At 30.8% G+C, this 24078-nt stretch overlaps 2 protein-coding genes across 2 annotated transcripts; both read left to right on the forward strand.

Moving 5' to 3' along the window:
- Positions 1–244: 244 nt before the first annotated feature.
- Positions 245–9141, forward strand: Elys (AT hook containing transcription factor 1 homolog). The gene is given in 6 exon segments (XM_074253378.1): positions 245–979; positions 1064–1183; positions 2062–3035; positions 3037–4969; positions 4972–8368; positions 8449–9141. Coding segments are annotated over 4 exon segments (6303 nt in total). The 5' UTR covers positions 245–979; positions 1064–1132; the 3' UTR covers positions 8317–8368; positions 8449–9141.
- A 10288-nt stretch (positions 9142–19429) lies between these two features.
- On the forward strand, positions 19430–21906 carry LOC141534621 (uncharacterized). Its single transcript, XM_074254067.1, has 4 exons — positions 19430–19808; positions 19885–20337; positions 20425–20748; positions 21275–21906. Exons 1-4 carry the CDS (start codon positions 19430–19432, stop codon positions 21841–21843), a joined length of 1725 nt encoding a protein of 574 aa, XP_074110168.1. The 3' UTR covers positions 21844–21906.
- The last annotated feature ends 2172 nt before the right edge of the window (positions 21907–24078 follow it).

The following is a 24078-nucleotide window of genomic DNA, read 5'->3' on the forward strand; positions in this document are numbered from 1 at the left end:
ATTCTCGTCCATATCTGTGCCGACATATATTTTGTTTGGTACATACACAAATACATACAATTATTCTTATATACCTTAAATTCTTATGGCTTATGCATTAACAAAAGTATTAAGTTTAGAACATTATTATTATTACTACTACTATTATTATTTAATATTATAATTAACTTGTGATAAAATTATAAACTTAATTATGCAAAATTTATTTATTACAATTATAAGTTAACTATTAATTCACAAACGTTACTTATTGGACTAATTTGATTAAGATGTTTAAATTTAATAAATGTATTGCAGATCAATTATCATATCGTTTATTAATTGATATGAGATATTTTCCTCTTAAAGAAATACTAACTATTATTTAATATTATTCAATGTAACTCCAATAGTTCGTCAGTTATTTATTTAACGAATAGTATTATTGTTGGCTTGGTTTTATGTTCTTATTCTATTTTATAATTTACGACCTATTGAAAATGTTTAACAAAAATGTATATGTAACTTACAAAAACCTTTGAAGGACATTTAGCAAGCTTGTTCGGGTACTTTTTATAGTTCTGAGAAATGTTGACAAAGTTAGTTTGTCGATTGTTTGTTTAAGGAGATTACTATACATTAATTTATAAGCTACAAAACTTTTTGTATACAAACAAAATGCATTTTATATCATTTATAATTTATCATAAATTAAATTAAATAATTCAAATCATAGTGAATTTGCCGCGTAATGCCATCAAAACGACATCTATTATATTATCGGATGTAACATCATGCCTTGGTGTCTAACATAACCTTTAACTTCTAAAAGTTACTTTCATATATATTCTCACAATTAGTTCATATTTTTTATTTGGGTTTAGCTATTAGAAAATAAATAGAGATCATCACTACAATATTTTTGTGGTGTTAGCAATTAATTAGTGAAAATTTGTATGTTTGTATATTTCATAGGAACAATTATCTTATATCGAAATAAGTACGAACAATGTCATGAAATATTTTCAAAAATCATGTCATTACGTGAAATACTAATAATATTATTTTTTTTCTCTTATATTAGTACCGCTTATACACCAGCACATGTTTTACCGACTTTTCTCCACAAGAGGATTATTGGAAGTTCTATTTGATGAACATCTACTTTGAGAATATGGAAGAATTGGAAGAAACGTTTTGTGAGGTAATTTATTATTGTCAAATAATTAAAATTTTTATCAACAATAAATGTCAGCAATTAACCAAGATGATGAAGATAAAAGTATTTAATCTTTTCATGATTTAATGATTAAACTAATTATTTTGTCTAAAGTGATCAATCAGAAATGTAATAAAAGAATTTAATAATTCCTTAACATAATTTGTTTTTATAATTGATTAAAGGTATGATATATTAAAGTTGAAATTTAGAGAAAATCGAAATAAAGATATTTAAAGTTTATAAACTATTATATAGTTAGTTGAAGCGAACAAAAAGATATTCTTTATTTTCTTATCACAAATATTCATCAATTCAACACCTTTATTTACTACTCAGAAAAGTCATAATCAATAAATCAACTAATTTAAGGAATTACTTACAAAAAATGACACTTTTAAAAGTATTAACATCGTTGTAAAATATGATTATGGAAAATAATATTAAGTGCAATACTTTCATCCACTCAAACAAAAAAATTTTTTTCAGAAAACATTACGCTTCCATTTACTCAGTATATTTTATTTAATTAATTTTAATTGAATTAAATTTTAAATTGATTGAAAAAATAGAAAACATTGTTCGTAAAAATTCAAAATTTAGAAAATACAACCCAAATGCTTCATCTGCCCCATTTTGCATGACCCATGATGCGGAGCATCAAAGTGCTTTACGATCGAAAAATTTGTTTCACCCCGATTTCGCAATTATTTACTTATTTTTCAATATACTAATCATTAAAAAATAAAAAATTGCATGATTATTTTGAGCGTTATGATGTATTAGAAAATAATTATTCAATCTGATTATGTTAATTTAATTTTTAATTAACTTAAATATCTTTAAAATGTTAATGTTTTCAGATTCGGAGATCAATACAATTACAAAACTTGAATTGGCATACTTTCAAGTTCGATGATTTTGATTCAAAATCTGTTGAGTCCTGTAGATTAAGTAATCCACATCTATCAGGTGGTTTTTTAGATGATGTTAATTATGCTTGGTTGAGTTGTGGATCAAAACTAATCATTTTCAATGCCAAAACTGGTATAAGTATTAGTTATAAAACTTTCAGACAACGAATTTCATGTGTGTCGCCATTTCCTTCTCAACCAGGCCAACTTCCACTGCTTCTTGTTGGTCTCGACAATAGTGCCACTAAATTGAAAGAATCATCTGGAACAGTATGTGTGTTTGACTGTATATCTTCTCAAATTCTACGATCTATACGAATGCCAGCTGGTGTTGAAAAATTATGTGTTATTAACGGTGGATCTAAATGGGAAAAATTGAATGAAAATATAGTAGACTATCGTTTGTTAAAGAATCATGGATTAGCCTGTGTTGCCTTAAGAAATTTAGATTACTTCATGATTGATTTACGTCGGAATCGATGGGAGTCGAATCAATTTCTTGCTTTTAGTGAGAGTAATACTTCTGAAATTCATGTAATTAATGACGAAGAATCACAGTACAAATATAAATCAGAGGAACATGCTGTTTTAAATTTGTTAAATGATGATATGAAACAACGAATCTGTCTAAATCACAAAGAATTCGAATTATCAAAATTATTTCAAGTCTCATTCACTAGTGTGATTTTATACTCAGAAAAAATTGGATGTGTTATTACCGGTTGCTTAGGTAGGATATTAATTTGGCAAGCCAATTGTATTAGCTGGATTAGCCCCCTTATCGACGAGGAAATGACGATAACTCATATAACTTTATTAGAACCAGCAGATGATCCAAGACCTTTCTATTACTTATGGGTTTCTTATGAAAATAAATCACGTCAATCTCCGCCAATTTTAAAAATGTATGCGATATTGTTTAAAAAAATGTTTAAAGGAAAGTGCTTACAGTTATTTAAAAATGGAAGCTGAACCTAGTCTCAAATTTGAATTAAAAATGCAAAAAATCAACAGAATTATTAATTTAATTCCTATTTTAAGAGTAAGTAATTCAGAACAATCTGAGTCAATTGAAAAACCAGGTGAAAATAGCCTGCTATTAATTAGTGTTGAAGGAAAAATTATTTTATTTGATTTGAATCAATGGTATAAAGAACAAATGCCACGGTCTGTAGGTGAATGTCATAATGTTAATTCTATTTTAACGATATATCAAACAAAATCTCAAGTTGCTCCTGAACACATCATTAACTGTGCATATATTCCATCAACTCTGAAAGAATTTTCTTGGACTCAATTAACTTCACCTGAAGAATTTTACTATCCTTATTCACTATCTTTAGATTGGATAGAACTAAGTTCGGAACAAATTACTTTTTGGATGACTCGAGGCCTGCAAGCTCACTTACTTAAAAAAATAGCAACATCTGGATCAACAATTATAAGCCAGCCTTCAAAAATCTTCAACCGCTGCGTGACTGCAGGTTTAATACCATCTAGCCCTGACAATTCTTTTATCAACGACATAGACGGTCAGAGAGACTCTTTATTAACACTTTGTTTGGAGCAGAGATCAACATTATTTTTATTAAAGTCTGCAAAAGAGTGGTATGACAATGACAGTACTTATATGTATTCAGCATTTGTCCGTTGGAGCATTCAAAGAGCTTCTGATATTAAGCTTACTGCCCATCAATTGTGTTATTCTTTATTTGATCAATCTGGACATAGCATTGGCGAAGCTGAAATAAAAATTTTACGATTTCTCTCACAACAAATGGAGTGCTTATGTAATGTTGTGGAGCACCTTCCAAAAACTGAAGATATAAAACAACAATGCCAAGCATTTTATCGAATATCTATGTATCTAGAAATTTTATTATGGTTTTATGATGTAGGATTATTGCCTGAAGTACAAAACATGGAAGGAGAAATTTTAACTGATTCTTTCAATCTGAGAATTCCTTATCCAGTTGCCAAATTATCTTGTATTTATAATGAAAAACGTGAACGGTATTACCAAGAAACTGAGACAAATGAGGGCAACAAAGAAATTCTATTTATAGATGAGTTGATATCAAGAGAATGTCCTGCGTTGAGACTTCAGTGGGAGCAAGAAAGAAATGAAACTTATAATGGCGATAAATATCCTCCTCCTTCACTGCAGTCATTAATAAGAAGTTGTTTAATTGACTGTTATTATCCAGATTCTAATGAAATTGAAAATAAACATCAAATTATTATCTATCTTCTCATGGATCTTGTCATGTTACTTCACAATACTCATCCGAGTGTTGGTCAACTGATCAAATATCCATCTGCTTTCAAGCTCAGTCCAAGTCTTATCAAACTCACTCATGCTTTATGGTTTCTGGATCATGAAGATTATCAAGGATTTCTTGACATTATGATAGGTCAGTTAGTACTTGACTCAGATATTAAAAACTGGCATCACGAATTCATACTCAGAACACTTCTACAATGTAATCAGAATAAAATTGCTTCTGTTTATATAAGAATAAGAAAACCTCCATTATCATCTATTGATGATCAAGGTACTTTTGTTACTTTGTCTATAGAGCATGGCTTAGTGCAATCTATTTTCCATAAAAAATGTTTATATCATAATAAACTCTTGATTAAATTTTTTCGGGCTTGTCAATTATATGGAAAACTTGGTGAAGTTTTGCATTTAATTTTAAATACTGAAGAAGAAAAATTTTTCATGCAATTCCTCGAACAACAAAAATATGAAGAAACTCAATTATTATATTATCTTCAACGTTGTCGATATATTGAAGCTAACAATATCTTACAATCAGATCAAAGTTTGTCATGTATAAAAAAGAAAAAAAAAATGCCTGTTTTTTTACAACATTTCAGGCTATTAACACTACTCTTCCTGAAATTACTCAACGAATCACTGACAATTTTATTAAATCTAATAAACGAAATAATTTAAGATGTAGCCTACCACGACCCATGTCTTATGTCAACAATTCTATTTTACAACGTGAAACTTATGAAACAGCTGTAGAGAATATTAATGATGTGTTTTTTTGTAAGAATTTATCACGTATACCATTTTTAAGTGCACCTTGCTTATCTCTAGAAACGATTGACAAAATAACTGATTCAAATTGTGTACGTTTTGCTAAAAATGTTCAGTTACATCGTGAAAAACGTTCATTGAATCAAATCATAACTAGTGAAAACTTTCAAAATGATGAAGAGTTGAAGAAGAGATGTAAAAAAATTACTGCAAGTAGCAACGAAACTAGTGATAATAGCACAGGAATGATTAGTTTGTTTCCTATTCGGGATACTCCTTTAATTAAAAGAAAACATCAAATAATGAATACTACAAATACGCCATGTGAAACACCACACTCTATCCTTAAAATTCGCCAAATGATTCAAAACTCTTCATCATCTTCTGGATCATTATCATCTCTAAAAAAGAATAAAATATCAGATAAAGAAAAAAAAGGTCGACAAATTCGGTTTAATATTTATCAATCTATGATAAGTGAATCCATCAACGAATCATTAGACAATAGTAAAAAATCTCTTCAAAATCAAGTTGATACGCTAAATGATACTTTATTGATAGAAAATGATATAAATATAATATCGGAGCATGAAATTTGCGCAGAAAGTGAAGGAATGTATCCTAATCTCAATAATAGTACAAAATCTCTTTATGAAGAAAGTATATTAACAAATACCTCCTTATGTAATTTTGATATTATTGATTCTGATTCAACTCCACATTTAAATCGAAAAGATTTTTCTGAGTCGTGTCAAACTCCATTTCAAACTTCAGTCAATCATTTACTTGAATCTAACGAAGATTTGAATGCTTCTATATATGACTCTGCTGAAAAGACTCATAATTTAAGACCTTTTTCACCTTCAACATCGATTTATGCTTCGACAGTCTTATCACCCAGTTCAAGTTTTGATGTGACATCAATCGACACCCCAGTCAAAGATGATGAACACTATCAGAAAACATTACCACCAATTGCAGTTCCTACTAAATCAATTATCGTTAATAATTCAAATATGAATAAAAATTCTCAAAACGAAAATACCAGTGATAACTTAATTCTTTGGGTAGATTATAACAAAATAAAAACTGATATTGAAAAAATTAATACAAATGATGTATATAAAAATACTGTTGCTTCATCGACTAGTCATGAATTGAATAACTCAACTAGCTATGAATTTAAACTTGAAAAATCAAACAAAGGTAAAGCCTCAAAAAACGCCTTTGAAATCGGAAGTAAGATTGACAAAGTAAATTCTAATATTAACAATTATGTAGGTTACTTGAGTTCAATAAATACTTGTAACGATAAATTAAACCCAACATTTCATGCGATAGAAATAAATGATTCTAGAGAAATTATTGCTGACTGCTACAAAAATTTTAATGTGACTGATGACGAATCGGACAAAAGTTTAGAAAATGATGCAATAAATATACGAAAAATAGATAACAAAAAACTTGTGAGCTTTAAGAATTCTTCTGAGATTTCAAAAGTTACTTTTGCTGGAAGTATTAGTATAACAGATGATGAAACTGACCAAAGTATAGAACCCACACAATTAACTAAAGACATCAATATGAGTCAGTTCAAACGATCAGATCAATTTCAGCAGTCTCTTTATTTCGATAACATTGAACTAATACATAGTGGCACAAACAAATCATTAGATTCGAAATTTTTACCGGGTAAATGTGAAACTTCAAATGATTCAAATGAAACATCTCAATTGAGGTGTAAAGAAAATAGCACTCAATTTCGAGTAACACGATCCCATCGTGCAACTTCAGTCATACCAATAATAGAAAAATTTGCTAGTGAAGTTCCAGAAAATGCTAAAATTAAAGAAGTGAAAGACTTTAAAAAACAAAAATCTTCGTTGGTTACAGTTACATCAATATCATCTTCAGAATGTTTCAAGTCTAAAGATTTATCGAGTACAAAGAAAGGAAGAAGTCGAAGATCAAGATCTTTAACGAAAGATGTTGTTATGAATACAAAAGACAGTTCTAAATTGTTAAATAACAGTATTGAGTTGATTATTCGTCGAAGTACAAGACACTCGGTGTCCGAACAAACAAAATTGATTAGTTCCGAAAAAAAAATTGATCTTCCATTGAACCCACAAATTTCTGAGTTAGAAGAAGAAAGTGCTGGACAATTCAATAAAACAAAAAAAAAAACAAAGAATAAAAAAGGTACGACAGTAATTAAAAATTCGGAAATTAGAAAAAAGAGATTCTCAACTCCTTCAGACGACGATTGTGATCAAACATTTGAATACATCAAAACAAGAAAAACATCAATTTCGAATAACACCGCACAAGATAAGCTAATTGAGAAATCAGTTTCTGACAATCAACCATTGGAGTTGTTGGGGTCAAAGAAATCATCCAATCCAAGTATAAAATACAAAACTCAGCTCCAACTATCAGAAACCTCAAAATTTTTTAAAATTTCTGAAGAAAACCAAAATGAATATGTACCACTTGCTAAAAGAACCAGAAGTGCATCAATGTCGAAGGAAAATACAGAAGAAAAATTTTCTAAAAGAAGATGTTCAGATTTGAGTAGAAAAAAAAATGCTGAAGAAAATTCCGTGATATCTCAAAAACCAGATAATGTATCCAATGACAAAAACAAAAATACTAATAGAACTGAAAATTCTACCAAATCCACTACGAGAAGAAAAAGATCAACTTCAGATGAAATGATTAATAAACCTATCAAAATTCAGGACATGAAAGACAATTCTGAAAACTCGTTCGATATTATTAAATCATATGTTACGTCAATTACTCCAATACCCGAGGAAAACGAAATCACAGATGGTTTAGAGAAACAAACAATAGTTACAAGAAAAAGTCGGCAACGAAGAGCGATGAGTGTAGATTTAGCATCTACAGTAGATTTAGCATCTACAGCAAGTAAACGGCCAAGTCGTGAATTTTCACAAAAAAATTTATTTGTAAACACCCAGAAAGAGGAAGAATTCATTACATACACGGAAAATGATTCGATTGCAAAAAATCTTCGAAGAAGCAAACGGGCTAAATCTGAAACAAAAGAATTAAAACAAACGATTATACTTGATCGTCTAAAGCAAACTTCAAAAAAAAATAATACAAAAAAAAATTGCAATGATTAGCACTCAAGTACACATTCTTTAAAAATGAATATGGTCTACAAAGTTAAAAAAAGTAAGTAAATAAGCATTTATGATATTAATTTTTCGAAATAATTCTTAATATTTTTAATTTTTCTTACATTTATTAAACAGGTACAAATCCGGGCATCATGCATCACAGGAATCCTGACAAGATCTTAGACAAGACAAGCTCAAAATTTTTAGGAAATCTCATAAGTGACAATAAAATTTATTAATTTTCATAAAGATTTATACATTTTATTACAACTGTTCAGTGCATAGATATACCTATTTAAATAATCATTACCCATGTTCCTGCCAGTGAATAAAAAGCAAGGTAAATTAATGAAAATGAAATTTTGTCAACGTTACTTTTTTAACTTAATTGTTTTATAACTATTGTAATAAATGTATTGAATGTAGAATAATGAAAAAATAGCTTAAAATATTATTCATGTAAAAGTGTAATTTGGATTTATAATCTTGATATATTGATCGTTCTATCATGATCGAAAATTCATCCAGCTGTTAAAAATAATATACCTGACAATTTGTTAGATATCGAATGATCTAATCTTAAATTTATTTGAGAAATGACATAAAAATACATATTTTGATTACAGAGGATATTTTCGGCTATTTCGCATTAAATCGACCACTTTTGATCTCGATCTCTTCCGCTTTGGATACCTTTTTATATTTTTCTCTACTACATATTAAAAGTTGTGAATTAAAAAAAAAAAAAAAAGAAAAAAGAGTGTGTGTACTCATGTACACGCGTTAGAAGTTATACTTCTTTGGCGTATAGAAAAAAAATAACTAAAATTCAGTGGTGATTAACGATAAATATTATACTAAAATTAATTAAAAAGATTACATTTAAATGAAAAACGTTTTATTTACGTGAAAATATGACTACATAGTAAAAATATACAATCATTATGACTATGAATTAAATATATTTATAAATATGTTAAATAAACTATTTTATACTTGTAGATTCTTCTCGTAGTGACTGAATAGGGACGTGAGTAACAAGAGGTTTGTGGTAGCTAAAATATGATATAAATAGTCTTGTTGAAACTGTAGATAAGTACCTTGTAAATACACCATCAATAGTGGTGTCATGCCGTGTTGTTGAAACTGAAGTGTCATTATTAATTGATAGATTTAAATCGTCATTAAAAAATTTTATCAGTGGCTCAGAAGTCTTTGAATTAAAGTTTATATTAAAGTCTCCACTCAAAATCATAGGTAACTTATCCTCATTTTTACCCATATAAGATGCTCCAATTGTTGTGAATGGAAATAATGTTCTTTTCAAAAAATAAATAATGTCTTAAATTTTTTGATTTGGAGAAATATAAATTGCAACTAAAACAATTTTATGACCATCTTCCATTACACACTCCGCTACACAAAATTCACCTACGGTCGACTTTGATGAACTTACAAATTCGGACTGTCTGACTGTCATATCAATGCAAGGAGTAATAATATTTGTAGTATCGTTTGCATTGTGATAAATAGCAACTCCTCCAGCTCGATGATTTGATCGTTTATATTGAACGATGCAATTAAAATGTGGTATGCTAACTGATTCAGTGTCATCCAGCCAAGTTTCATTTAACATCAAAATCTGTGATTTTTGTATAACTGAATCATTTAAGTCAATGGAGTGAGCGCGTAAACTTTGACAGTTGAAAGTATACACTGTCAATCCTTTTCTTTGGCTAATGAAATTTAAGATATCGTCCTTGATAGTAATCAAACGATTATTCGAGAGTCGTTGAAATTCAGTTCGCAGATTAGCGACTGCAGTTGAAGGTCTTCGTCCATGAAAAAATGTTTTATCATTATCTCTTGTAGTGATGTATAACCCATCGACACTTGTAACGCGTGATAAAGCGACATAAACTAATGATAAGGGATGTGTTTTATCATATTCATAGACAATTTCAGGGGGTATGTACTCCCTTGCGACTTATGAATAGTTGTTGCACAGGCACAAACTAAAGGTAAATGCGAACGTTTAACATTAATCGTTTTACTGTTATTTAGAGAAATAGTCGAAGATCTTCTCGTGATAGGCACTGCTGTTTTACTAATTTGATGCGCAGCTACATGTCCAGCGACTTTTCTTCGAATTTTTTGACCAATCTTCAATGAGTTTGGGAACTCAAGCCACGCAACATTTACGTCTCTATCACCATTATATTCTATATAAACTAGTCTACCAACAGCTCCATTTGCTAAGCCATCAGACACGTCTATATTTGTTGTTATCATGTAGAGGACGTTTACCACAAATACAGTTTCGTAAGGTAATCCTCCAGTATCAATTAATGACATTTTGTGTAGTTTTTGACGGAAGGAAGTAGTTTGCTCTGCCGAAGTACAACCAGTGAATATATCTTTCGCTATTGAGATTGTCTTTTCTTGTGCAAGATTTAAAATTTTACTATTATATCTTGTTACAGCTTCATTTGTATTAAATAATCGGATCCCATGTGGACATTTAGTTTCAGCTTCTTGAATAGTTACAAAACGTGATTCTAATAAGTTCAACTCGAAATCGCCAAGTTGTTCACCATTTCCAATTTTAGTCAAGATTGTAGAGAACTGTTGATTTGCTTGTCTCATTACTTGCTCGAGTTCATAAAATTTCAATCCACGCCACAATACAGGTCCAACAATTCTTTGTTTTTGTTGTTTGTAGATTGGAGTAGCTCTAACCGGTGGTAACTGACGTAAATCTCCAATGAGAATGACATCTATCCCTCCAAGTTTATTTATTAGAATTTATTTTCGATTATTTCAACTACTACTTGAATAAATTGAAAATATATGTTTATATAAATATCTCATGTTAAGCTGAGTGCTCATAATTTTTAGAGTTACTTAATAAAATTTGTTTATTATAATAAGAATATAAAAAAAATAATTAAAATATCAATAAATCAAATTTAACGAATAGTTAAGATCGAAAAACAGTATGAACACTCAGTATTTAGGGTTTATATAAACATGTATAGAAAATAAATTAATTTTTTTTATTTATACTTAAAACTTATTAATGTATCAGAAATAAAACAAAACATAAAAAAATTATTTTTTAAATAATAATAACGTAATAATTTTTGATTAATAATATAAATAAATTATACATACCGACAATCAACCTTAAATCTATAAATGCACTCAAAATAGTTTATTTAAATCAGTTTTATCACTAATATTCAATTTATATATATATATATATATATATATATATATATATATATATATATATATATATATATATATATATATATATGTCGGAGATAATATCGAGCTGGGTTTTCCCAGAGATTGGAAATTCCCAATATTTTAGTTTGTCTGTTAATTTTAAGCAAAATCGTAAAGCATAGAATATTTAGATATTATTTATGATTTAAGCTAGTTATATTTTTTATGGTTATAACGATGGGCTTAAGTCCGGAGTGACAATGGTCACCAAACGTAGCCGAGGTCACAGGATAGAAGTAAAAGTATATAGTTAGAAATATCGACAGACAATGAGGGCTGTCGAAATAATTTTTGAGTGAATAAGTACTTAGGGTACTTGGGAGAGTAGTTCTCGTTGAGCATTGATCAAGTAAGGATCGCATACATCCTGCTGACCCCGGATTCGTTCTCGGTCTTATTCCCAAAACGTCTTTAACTGTTATATCAATCGCAGTAGAATATTTGTAATTAAATTTATTATTTGTACGAGTTAGTGTACGTTATATTTTAAATCAAAGTCTTTATTATATTTGATTATTGTAAGAATAAATAAAGATGGCTGATAATGATCCAAAGGACCCTAACGATGCCCGAACCACTCTTCCTCCGACATCAGAAGTGGGATCAGGATCATCTGCTGCATTTTCTTCTGAGCAATTTAAACTGCTTTTGGAAATGCAAAACCAAAGTCTTGTAGAGTTAATAAAGTCTATGACAAAACCAGTGTCACCGAGTCGTAGTATTTCACTACCGAAATTTAACCCGGAAAATTCAAACGCGGATTCGTGTGCTTGGTGCGCGACAGTGGATATGTGTTTAGTGGAACGTCCTCTAGAAGGTAGTTCGTTAGTTATTGCACTAAGTGAAGCTCTTCAAGGATCTGCGTCTACTTGGTTATCTCAAGTGTGTTACCCTGGGATAACCTGGACTGATTTCAAAGATCTTTTCATTACAAGGTTTGCCGGAGTGGAGACATCAGCAGCAACTTTAATTAATCTGCAAAATAGTCGTCCAAAAGACGGTGAGTGCTTAGCATCTTACTCGAGTCGTCTCCTGGCGTCACTCATGTCAAAATGGAAAAATTTAACTGCGGAAGAAATTGCAGTATCAGTTGTTCTTGCGCATAACTCTCAGTTTGATAGTCGTCTTCAACGTTTGGCGTTCACCACAGACGTCAAGACCCGTATTCAACTACAGAAAGAGTTAAAGGCTTTTTCTTACACGCGCAAGAGACCTACATCGTCGCAAGATGAGCGATCGTCTTCTGATTTCAAGTGTCATTCATGTGGGAAAATGGGGCACAAGAGTACAAATTGTCTCTCAACGGCAAATCAGAGGAAACCGGAGTCATCACCAAACAATCAGGTAGCTGTTAGACATATTCCAATGCACAACAAGCCTGTTACCTGCTACAAGTGTGGGAGAACTGGACATATCGCTTCCAAATGTCAATCTACGGCCAGCAGCATGAAGGATCAAGGAAGCAAGGAATTTAGAGAGCGACGAGTCGATTTCTGCACAGTGGCAGCTCCGTCAGGTTCCTTAATACATCGTGGTGAGTCGTTTTCATTTTGGTTCGATTCAGGAGCGGAATGCTCATTGGTTAAAGAAAGTATTGCGACTAGGATCGCGGGAAAGAGGGAAAATAAATTAATAATTCTTAAGGGTATTGGAAATGTTAGCGTGAACTGTACGATACAAATTTTGTCTGAAATAACTATTAATAGCGATACGTTAGAGATACTTTTTCATGTTATTGCGGATGATTATTTAAAATGTGACATATTAATTGGTCGTGAAATTCTTGGGCAAGGATTTGATGTAAATATAACTTCAAATAATTTTAGCTTATCTAAAAGTAAACTGATTAATGCATGTAATAAACTCGAATCTATTAGTAAAATACATTTTAATGATATTGATACTGACGTAATTGGAGATGATAAAGAGAAACTCATTTCTATTTTAAAAGAATATACCGATTCATTTATTCAGGGGTTTCCAAGTACTCGTGTTAATACAGGGGAGCTTATAATACGTTTAGTTGACCCTAATGTAATTGTACAAAGGCGACCGTATCGTCTTAGTGCCGAGGAAAGGCAGGTAGTACGGGATAGAGTAGATGAACTATTGAAGGCTAATGTTATTCGTCCGAGTTGCTCTCCGTTTGCAAGTCCTATATTATTAGTTAAAAAGAAAGATGGTTCTGATCGTTTGTGCGTTGATTATCGGGAACTGAATTCTAATACGATAGATGATAAATTTCCCTTACCCCTCATAGCCGACCAAATAGCGCGACTCGCTGGTGCAAAGTTTTTCACATGTTTAGATATGGCCAGTGGATTTCATCAAATTCCTGTTGAGACAGAATCAATTGAACGGACAGCGTTTGTAACGCCTGATGAGCAATATGAATATTTGACCATGCCATTCGGGCTAAAGAACGCACCCTCTGTCTTTCAACGTGCTGTTATAAAAGCTTTAGGAGAACTTGCATATACATTCGTTATTATGTATATGGATGATATTATGACTATAGCTTCAACTATTGAAGAAGCTTTAGACAGACTTCAAAAAGTAGTCAGTATTCTCATTAAATCCGGATTCTCTTTTAATTTATCGAAATGCTCGTTTCTCAAAACCCAAGTACAATACCTGGTCTATGAAATTTCTGCTGGGGAAGTCCGTCCCAGCTCACGTAAAATCGAAGCCTTAACTGTCTTACCTGCACCGAGAACCGTAACTCAGTTGAGACAATTCATCGGTCTCTCTTCTTATTTTCGTAAATTTATTCCAAAGTTCTCACAGGTAATGAAACCCTTATACCGTTTGACCTCAGGTAACAAAAAAAATATTGAATGGACTGAGGTACATGAAAATATCCGTCAGAAAATAATCTCTGTATTGACTAATGAGCCTGTACTAATGATTTTCAATCCGAATTTTCCTATAGAGTTGCACACAGACGCTAGCTCTGAAGGCTATGGGGCTATATTAATGCAAAAATTTAATGGTTCAAATAGAGTTGTCGAGTATTATAGCAAAGCTACAAGTTCAGCTGAGTCACGATATCATTCATACGAATTAGAGACTCTAGCTGTATTTAACGCAGTAAAATTTTTCCGTCATTATTTGCATGGTCGACCGTTCGTAGTAATTACGGATTGTAATTCGTTAAAAGCCTCTCAGAAAAAGGTTGACCTAACACCAAGGGTTCACCGTTGGTGGGCTTTCTTACAGACTTTTAAATTTGATATTGTGTATAGAGAAGGTAAAAGAATGGCTCACGCTGATTTCTTTTCGCGTAATCCTGTTACAGAACAATTGCGTAGTAATTCAAATAAAATTTTACAGAAACGGATAAATTTGACGGAAATTTCCGATGATTGGCTTCTTGTTGAGCAACGGCGTGACCCAGAAATTAGTAAGATAGTAATTGATTTAGAAAATGATGAGATTGCGTCCGATCTTGCTAAAACTTATGAAGTACGGTCAGGGTTACTCCCCGAAAAATCCAAAGGCGAGGTAAAACATTATGTTTACCTATTGTTCCACGTGCTTTTAGGTGGTCGGTAATAAATCATGTACATGAGTCAATTATGCACTTAGGATGGGAGAAAACACTTGACAAGGTTTGCGAGTATTACTGGTTTGAAGGAATTACGAAATATGTTCGTAAATTCATTGATAACTGTTATACTTGCAGAGTTTCCAAGTCAAGCTCAGGCAAAGTACAAGCAGAGCTTCATCCTATTCCTAAGACCAGCATCCCTTGGCATACAGTACACATGGATATTACAGGTAAATTAATGGGTAAAAATGATTCAAAAGAATACGTTGTCGTGTTGATAGATGCTTTCACTAAATTTGTTTTATTATATCATACTCGAAAAATAGATAGTGTCAATACTATTAAGGCTCTTAAAAACGCTATATCATTGTTTGGCCCACCGACCCGCATAATTGCGGATCAAGGTAGATGTTTCACAAGTAAAGAATTTCAAGAGTATTGTACCTCACAAAACTCAAAATTACATCTTATAGCTGCGGGTTCTAGTCGAGCTAATGGTCAGGTAGAACGCGTAATGAGTACCCTAAAAAGTATGTTTACTGCAGCCGAAACGAGTAGAAACTCTTGGCAAGCAGTTGTAAATGAAATTCAGTTAGCAATGAATTGCACTACCAATCGAGTCACTAATGCGAGTCCATTAGAATTGTTAATTGGTAAAGTAGCCAGACCTTTTGGAATGGTAGTTGGCCAGGTAGATAAAGAAATAGATATCTCTGACGTAAGGCAAAAAGCTATTGAGAACATAGAAATAAATGCTAAGTATGATAAGTATAGATTTGATAAAAATAAAGCAAAAATTATACCATTTAAGATAGGAGATTTCGTGTTAATTAAGAACAAAGAGAGAAATCAAACGAAGCTTGATCCTAAGTTTAGAGGTCCATTTGTAGTGGCGGAAATTCTCGATGGTGATCGGTATACTTTGAAGTCGTTAGACAATAATAGGACTTATAAATATAGTCATGAGAATTTGAGGAAAATGCCGGAAAGTCATATCCCTATTGAATTGGATATACCAGATGATCATGAGGGTGATGAACAGGAAGTTTCTCAGAATAACTCTGAGACAGAGTCAGAAACCACCGGGGGAAAGACCGAGCACTAATGGTAGTTGATGAAAGTCGCATCACTCGCATCAGGCTGTAGGTCATAATGGCAAATCAATGGTGGTTTGGCCAGAGTGTGATGGGCAGTAGATGATGTGGTGGCGATAAGAAAATTTTACTTCTGGGGGTCAAACTACTTGGACCAAGCTGTAGTCGTAACTGCAAATCCAGGGTGATTTGAATCAATCTTGGTTGCCAAGATTGTCAGGGGGCGATGGGCAGTTGGTGAGGTAGCGGGCCCTTGTGGAAATAATTCTCTGAAAAAACTCTTGACAAGTCTTTATAACTCTGAATAAGACTTTTCGAAATTCTTCACATCCCTAACTAAGTGAAGGAAAGACTTAATAAGTCTTCAAAACTCTGCAATACTCTTCAAAAGTCAAATTTTCCCTGCAATTTCGGAATTTCTCAAAGAGTTATTAAGACTTGATAAGACTTGTTCAGTTTTACAGGAAAAGAAGAAAATATTTCTTTTCAAAAAAATTGCTTATCAGAATTAAATAAAACTATAAAAAAGAATTAATGCATGTTTTAAAAAAATTTTTTTTAAATAATATTTTCATCACGAAAATACTTTGATGGGCATCGAATCACTCATAGTTGAGCAAGTCAAAACATCAACAGCAAATGAAGTGCACTTGCTGTTGGAAACAGATATTACTCAAAGAGTAAATCCAATCGGTATTTAATTTGGACTATCAAATATTAAAGTCAACTTTCTAGGTAGGAAAGAATTTTCTAACCACATGCCACCTATTAGAAATTAAGAACACTCAAAGATTCTAACTGTAAATTCGTAAACTAAAATATGTTAGGTATCAATTAATTCCAGCAGATAGCGTGTGGATAGAAAATTCTTTCCTACCTAGAAAGTTGACTTTAATATTTGATAGTCCAAATTAAATACCGATTGGATTTACTCTTTGAGTAGTATCTGTTTCCAACATCAAGTGCACTTCATTTGCTGTTGATGTTTTGACTTGCTCAACTATGAGTGATTCGATGCCCATCAAAGTATTTTCGTGATGAAAATATTATTTAAAAAAAATTTTTTTAAAACATGCATTAATTCTTTTTTATAGTTTTATTTAATTCTGATAAGCAATTTTTTTGAAAAGAAATATTTTCTTCTTTTCCTGTAAAACTGAACAAGTCTTATCAAGTCTTAATAACTCTTTGAGAAATTCCGAAATTGCAGGGAAAATTTGACTTTTGAAGAGTATTGCAGAGTTTTGAAGACTTATTAAGTCTTTCCTTTACTTAGTTAGGGATGTGAAGAATTTCGAAAAGTCTTATTCAGAGTTATAAAGACTTGTCAAGAGTTTTTTCAGAGAATTATTTCCACAAGAGGGGGCCTGAGAAGAAAATTGTGTTGTACTACATGTGTCATTGGTTGACAATGTAGAAAAGATTTTGAATACTGGTGTACATAGTTGAGTAACTATGGTGGTACACAGTTTTGCTGTATGTAATATACAGTTGCAGACCATTGTGTGCTAAGGGTCTATACCTGGGGTGGTGATGAACATAGCCTGCATGATCGCTGGGATAGACAATCGTAGAAATTTTGAAAAGGCACCTTCAAGAAGCTAAGTCTGTTAGATTTGATAGTCGAGAGTTTTTGTAGCTTAAATGAGCCTCTGAATAAAGGAAAATTATTTGTTTAAAAAAAAAAAAAAAAAAAAAAAAAAATTGACACGGTTTGTAATAACATGTTTACTGATGCACCCGAGGACGTGTGATCGTCAGGTTGGCCGTGTCGGAGATAATATCGAGCTGGGTTTTCCCAGAGATTGGAAATTCCCAATATTTTAGTTTGTCTGTTAATTTTAAGCAAAAACGTAAAGCATAGAATATTTAGATATTATTTATGATTTAAGCTAGTTATATTTTTTATGGTTATAACGATGGGCTTAAATCCGGAGTGAAAATGGTCACCAAACGTAGCCGAGGTCACAGGATAGAAGTAAAAAGTATATAGTTAGAAATATCGACAGACAATGAGGGCTGTCGAAATAATTTTTGAGTGAATAAGTACTTAGGGTACTTGGGAGAGTAGTTCTCGTTGAGCATTGATCAAGTAAGGATCGCATACATCCTGCTGACCCCGGATTCGTTCTCGGTCTTATTCCCAAAACGTCTTTAACTGTTATATCAATCGCAGTAGAATATTTGTAATTAAATTTATTATTTGTACGAGTTAGTGTACGTTATATTTTAAATCAAAGTCTTTATTATATTTGATTATTGTAAAAATAAATAAAGATGGCTGATAATGATCCAAAGGACCCTAATGATGCCCGAACCACTCTTCCTCCGACATATATATATATATATATATATATATATATATATATATATATATATATATATATATATATATATATATGGGTCATTCCATGCCAAATCGACAAATTTATTACCTGACCTCTTTCGATTTCGCTAAAAATTTTCTATCTTTTTCTACCCCCCGAAAGACATTTTTCAGAATTTTTAAAAATTTTTTTTCCAAACTCAAAAAAAGTTACGAATTTTCGAAAAAAACCGCTCTTTTTTTTTGAAAATGCTAGAACTTTTTAAAAATTGACCGTTTGGGAACTTTTTTTTTTCAAAATTTTTGTTTTTAAATGTAGTTTTTGAAAAAAATATGAAAAATTTTCAGAATCCCAGATATATGAAATATTTTAGTTTTTTTGAAAAAACCGTGATTTTCTCAAAGTTGGACCATTTTTTTTTTTTTTTTTTTCTAAAAAACTTCAACTAATTCCGCAGTGATCGCCGCATATTTCAGGATGTGATCGCTATTGCTTCTAATTTTTTTACTGTTTAAAAAAAAGTTTTTTTACAATTTAGTTTATTTTTTTAACTTTTCGGCCAAATTTTTTTAGCTTACTCGTGAAACTTCAGAAGTTGAAAAATAATGTATCTTTTGAAAATTTTAAGTCGTTATCTTCCAAAATTTTTTTTTTTTTAAATTAAGTGATAATTATGTTTTTGTTTCATATTTGTTCAATTTTTTTGTACTAAAAATCACAACTGCACTATTGAAGTGTGCAGAAAAATATCCTCAGCCGATAATTTTTAAACTGTCGTCTATCGGTAAAAAGAGATCATCTCTACTTTATTCTGTTAAAATGAAGGTTATGTTAAAAGAATAATCGTATCGTTGATGTGTTCAAAGTGTCACAAAGATATAACATTATTAAATAAATTTACACAGTTTGACGGAGAGTTCTTTTTATCGAATTTTTGTTTACAAGTGATTACAATGCCAAAGTTTCGCGATCGATGTTGTAATCCACATAATTTGGAGAACCATCGGAAAACATCATCTTTGCGTAATGTACCACAAAATTTAGCTAATCGATACAATTTGTCAACTGTTGATCGAATATGCAGTTCATGCTATAAAAAATTACTTCATCATTACGCTGAAAGTCTTTCTGATGAAAGTGATGACAATGAACCCGATGAGCGTTCTGAGAATGATGAAAATATTCTTACCGGATCTATAGAAGTTGATAATTCCGGAGGCAATAACCTGACAGGTATTTTTGAAGCTTTTATGTTTCGATGTTCAACTATCATTGTTCTTTGTATTTTCTATTGATTATTTTTTTTTAGATCCAACAACAAGTGTTGGAGAATCACAAATTCAGCAAAGTAGTTCGTCGTTATCTGAACTCAGTTTGGAAATAACTCGTCCGATCGTAAATGAAGCTTTATTATTATTAAACCAATCTCCATTGCTAGCTAGAAGAGAAAATGATGAAACGTATTTAAACAATAAAGTTTCTCGTGTTGCTGATAGTTTGAAAAAGGCATTAGGAATTCCAAATCCTGTAGATTTTCAATGCAGCAACACAGATGCTGCTGAAATAATTAAAAAATTAAGAGAAAAGTTCCATGATACCAATACGACCAAATCTTTACGTATAAAAATGTTGACTCTTATGCCGTCAAGTTGGAGTATTGAGAAGATTGTTGAAGTAATGGGCACAACTACGTATATGGCGCGATTAGCAATAAATCTTGAAGCTGATAAAGGAATATTATCAATACCTGAAAAGAAAATGGGTGAGAGATATTGACTTACTAACTAATTTTTGTTTGAACAATTTATACGTATTTATATATAATTTTAATCATCACTCAATTTTTCAGGGCATGGATTATCTGTTGAAGTGTCATCAGCTGTTATAAATTTTTATAATGACGATGAAATGAGCAGTCCTATGCCAGGGAAAAAAGATTTTGTTTCATTGCGTAATGATGATGGTACGAAAATTCAAATTGAAAAACGCTTAGTACTCTGTAATTTGAAGGAGTTACATAAGATATTTCAATCAAGATTTCCCGGAATTAAGATCGGATTTTCGTCATTTGCATCTTTACGTCCAAAACACTGTATCTTAGCTGGTGGTTCGGGGACTCATACAGTTTGCGTTTGTTCTATTCATCAGAATGTCAAATTAATGATTTTAGGAGGTAAATTAAGTCGATTAACAGAAGGTTCAAATATGCCATTGAAAACTTACAGCGACTGTGTGAATGCTATTATCTGTGACAATCCCAAGACTGAGTGCTATTTCAATACATGTCTAAATTGTCCAGGCATTGACAACATAAAACAATTAATTTTCACAGAAATGGATAATCATGCAATCGATGAAATTCGTTACAAACAATGGGTGTCTACCCCAAAAGTAACTCTTGAAACAACGCTGAAAAATGCTTTGGATTTTGTTGATGATTTTTGTGATAAGCTTGTTGGTCTATTACCACATAATTTCATTGCAAAAGAACAATCGGCATATCTAAGAGCGCTAAAAGAATCGATAACCGATAACGAATTCATAGTAATTGTTGATTTTGCTGAAAATTATGCGTTTATTGTTCAAAATGCTGCACCGGGATTCCATTGGAACAACGATCAAGCAACAGTTTACACAGTCGTTATTTATTATAAGGTTAATAATCAACTAACTCAATCAGAGTATGGTTATAATTTCAGACTGCTTAAACCATGATTCTATTGCTGTCCATGTTTATTCTGGAATTATTTTCGACTTTATCAAATCTCTTTCGCCCACAGTCTCCAAAGTATTTTTTTTTTCGGATGGTGCACCGCAACAGTATAAAAATTATAAGCATTTTAGTAATTTATCCCATTATCGTGAAGATTTTGGTTTACCAGTTGAATGGAATTTTTTTGCAACGGCTCACGGCAAAGGGCCTTGTAACGGAGTCGGTGGGACGGTTAAAATGAGGGCCTCGAGAGCAAGTCTGCAATTACCACCTGATGAGCAAATATTAACACCTGTACAATTTTTTGAATGGGTGTCAAAAAATTTGACAAATATAAATGTGCGATTCTCAACAGTTGACGCCTACAATCTGATGAAAGACAAACTAGAAGATCGTTTTAAAAATGCCAAAACCATCCCAGCAACACAGAAAATACATAAAATTTCGCCGTTGGAAGATGGTATAGTGGAAGTTAAGTCATTTTCTTTTTCGGATCAGTCTTTAACTCATAGCACAGTAAAAAAAAGAAGACAATCATTAAGTAAAAAGAAATAAGGAAATAGATGTTATCATAAAGAATAGATGTTATTGTAAATAAATAAACTAATTAATGAATAAATAAATCAATAAATATTAGAACCTGGTCAGAAGAAAATGTTTTATATGAAATACATTCACGGATAAAAAGGTGATGTAAAATTTGTATCACTGTAGACCCTAATTTTGTATCTAATGTATTATGTCCTATACTTTACTATACTATGATAAAGCATTTTCTATAGTAGTGAACCGAATATAGCATCACCTGACGTAAAATTTGTATCACTTTTTTTTCCGTGTTGATTTCAGGACAAGTAATAAAAGTGATTTTTATTTATGTAGAAATATGAGGTTGGAAGTATGAATTTAAAAAAAAAAAAATTTTGGAAGATAACGACTTAAAATTTTCGAAAGATACATTATTTTTTAACTTCTGAAGTTTCACGAGTAAGCTAAAAAAATTTGGCCGAAAAGTTAAAAAAAAATAAACTAAATTGTAAAAAAACTTTTTTTTTAAATAGTAAAAAAAATTAGAAGCAATAGCGATCACATCCTGAAATATGCGGGGATCACTGCGGAATTAGTTGAAGTTTTTTTAGAAAAAAAAAAAAAAAAAAATGGTCCAACTTTGAGAAAATCACGGTTTTTTCAAAAAAACTAAAATATTTCATATATCTGGGATTCTGAAAATTTTTTCATATTTTTTTCAAAAACTACATTTTAAAAACAAAAATTTTGAAAAAAGTTCCCAAACGGTCAATTTTTGAAAAGTTCTAGCATTTTCAAAAAAAAAAGAGCGGTTTTTTTCGAAAATTCGTAACTTTTTTTTGAGTTTGGAAAAAAAATTTTTAAAAATTCTGAAAAATGTCTTTCGGGGGGTAGAAAAAGATAGAAAATTTTTAGCGAAATCGAAAGAGGTCAGGTAATAAATTTGTCGATTTGGCATGGAATGACCCATATATATATATATATATATATATATATATATATATATATATATATATATATATATATATATATATATATATATATATGTATACTAATAAATTATTAGTATATACTATCACCGTCGTGTATAAAATTGATTTAATAAAAACACCAAAATAACGTTTATTTATTCACACTGTTTGATTATACTGTAACGAAACACGTGTTCTAACTTCGGGATGCACGATTCAAAATCGATTCTTACTAGAATCGATCTTTTCCTGTTGTCGATTCGATTATTTAGATCGATTCTTCAGAGCAAGTTGAATCGACATATCGATTCTTCAAAGTCTGAATCGATCGTCTAAAAATAAAATGGCGATGATGACCGGGAATTTTGAAAGAAAGTATTTTTTAAGTAATTTAAAAACTTGATTCTAAAATTGAGATAAAATTTTTTTTAAATATTATAACAAATTAATTTTAGCAGTTAAAATGAGAAAAAATCCCACTTATAGAAATTATTCAAATCAACAAGTGTAATTTTTTAACTCATTTACTATATAAATAAAATACAAATATGGTGAAATATCTAATAAATTCTGTGTCATTGAAAATTTTTATAATCGTATTAGAAAAAAAATTTATCGATAGTCCTTCTCAAGAAGATGAAAACGCAATTGAGTTTTGAACCGAGAAAAAAAAATCTGCACCAGTTTTATCATCGATAGCCTTAGAACAACTCACGATTCCTGCAACTTCTGTCCCGTGTGAAAGACTTTTTTCTATTGCTAGTCATATTGGAAATGCTATCAGAAATCGATTAAGTGCTGACCATTTACAGCAAATATTATTCCTTAAATCCCTACCAACAGCGGAATGGTATTTCTAATAAGAAAAACTTAATTTTACTTTCTTTTAATAATTTTATTATTTTTTTTGAAACTAGAAAAAAATATTTATTTTTTTATTAAAATATACATTTAACTAATAATACTTTTTATTTGATTAATATTTAATAGCAGTATTAATATTTAATTAAATCAATTTAATTAATAATTAATTAACTCATTTAAATATTAGAAAGCATTTAGTAAAAAAATTATAATTCACTGTTATTAAGTGCAATAAAATATTATTTTCAATCTAGAAGAAATGTCTATTTTAATAATTGAAAATGCATTAGTATAAGCCATATTAATTTTTAAATTAGTTCATTATAATGATATGGAATTCTTTAAACTTGAAATTACGCCTTCATTCAAACGATCGATTATCAGTGAATCGATTCTTTCACACTCGATTTTATCAAGGATCAATTCT

This window comes from Cotesia typhae, unplaced genomic scaffold (genome assembly GCF_013202065.1).
Source record: "Cotesia typhae breed Kobodo isofemale line unplaced genomic scaffold, CoteBio_Ctyphae scaffold_13, whole genome shotgun sequence".
Lineage (NCBI taxonomy): Eukaryota > Metazoa > Arthropoda > Insecta > Hymenoptera > Braconidae > Cotesia > Cotesia typhae.

Excerpts from the sequence above, each read along its gene's own strand:
- LOC141534621 (XM_074254067.1), top strand. The coding sequence starts at position 19,430 with ATGTGTTCAAAGTGTCACAAAGATATAACATTATTAAATAAATTTACA. Across the intron at positions 19,809-19,884 it reads CGGAGGCAATAACCTGACAG|ATCCAACAACAAGTGTTGGA; the intron begins GTATTTTTGAAG and ends ATTTTTTTTTAG. Across the intron at positions 20,338-20,424 it reads AATACCTGAAAAGAAAATGG|GGCATGGATTATCTGTTGAA; the intron begins GTGAGAGATATT and ends TCAATTTTTCAG.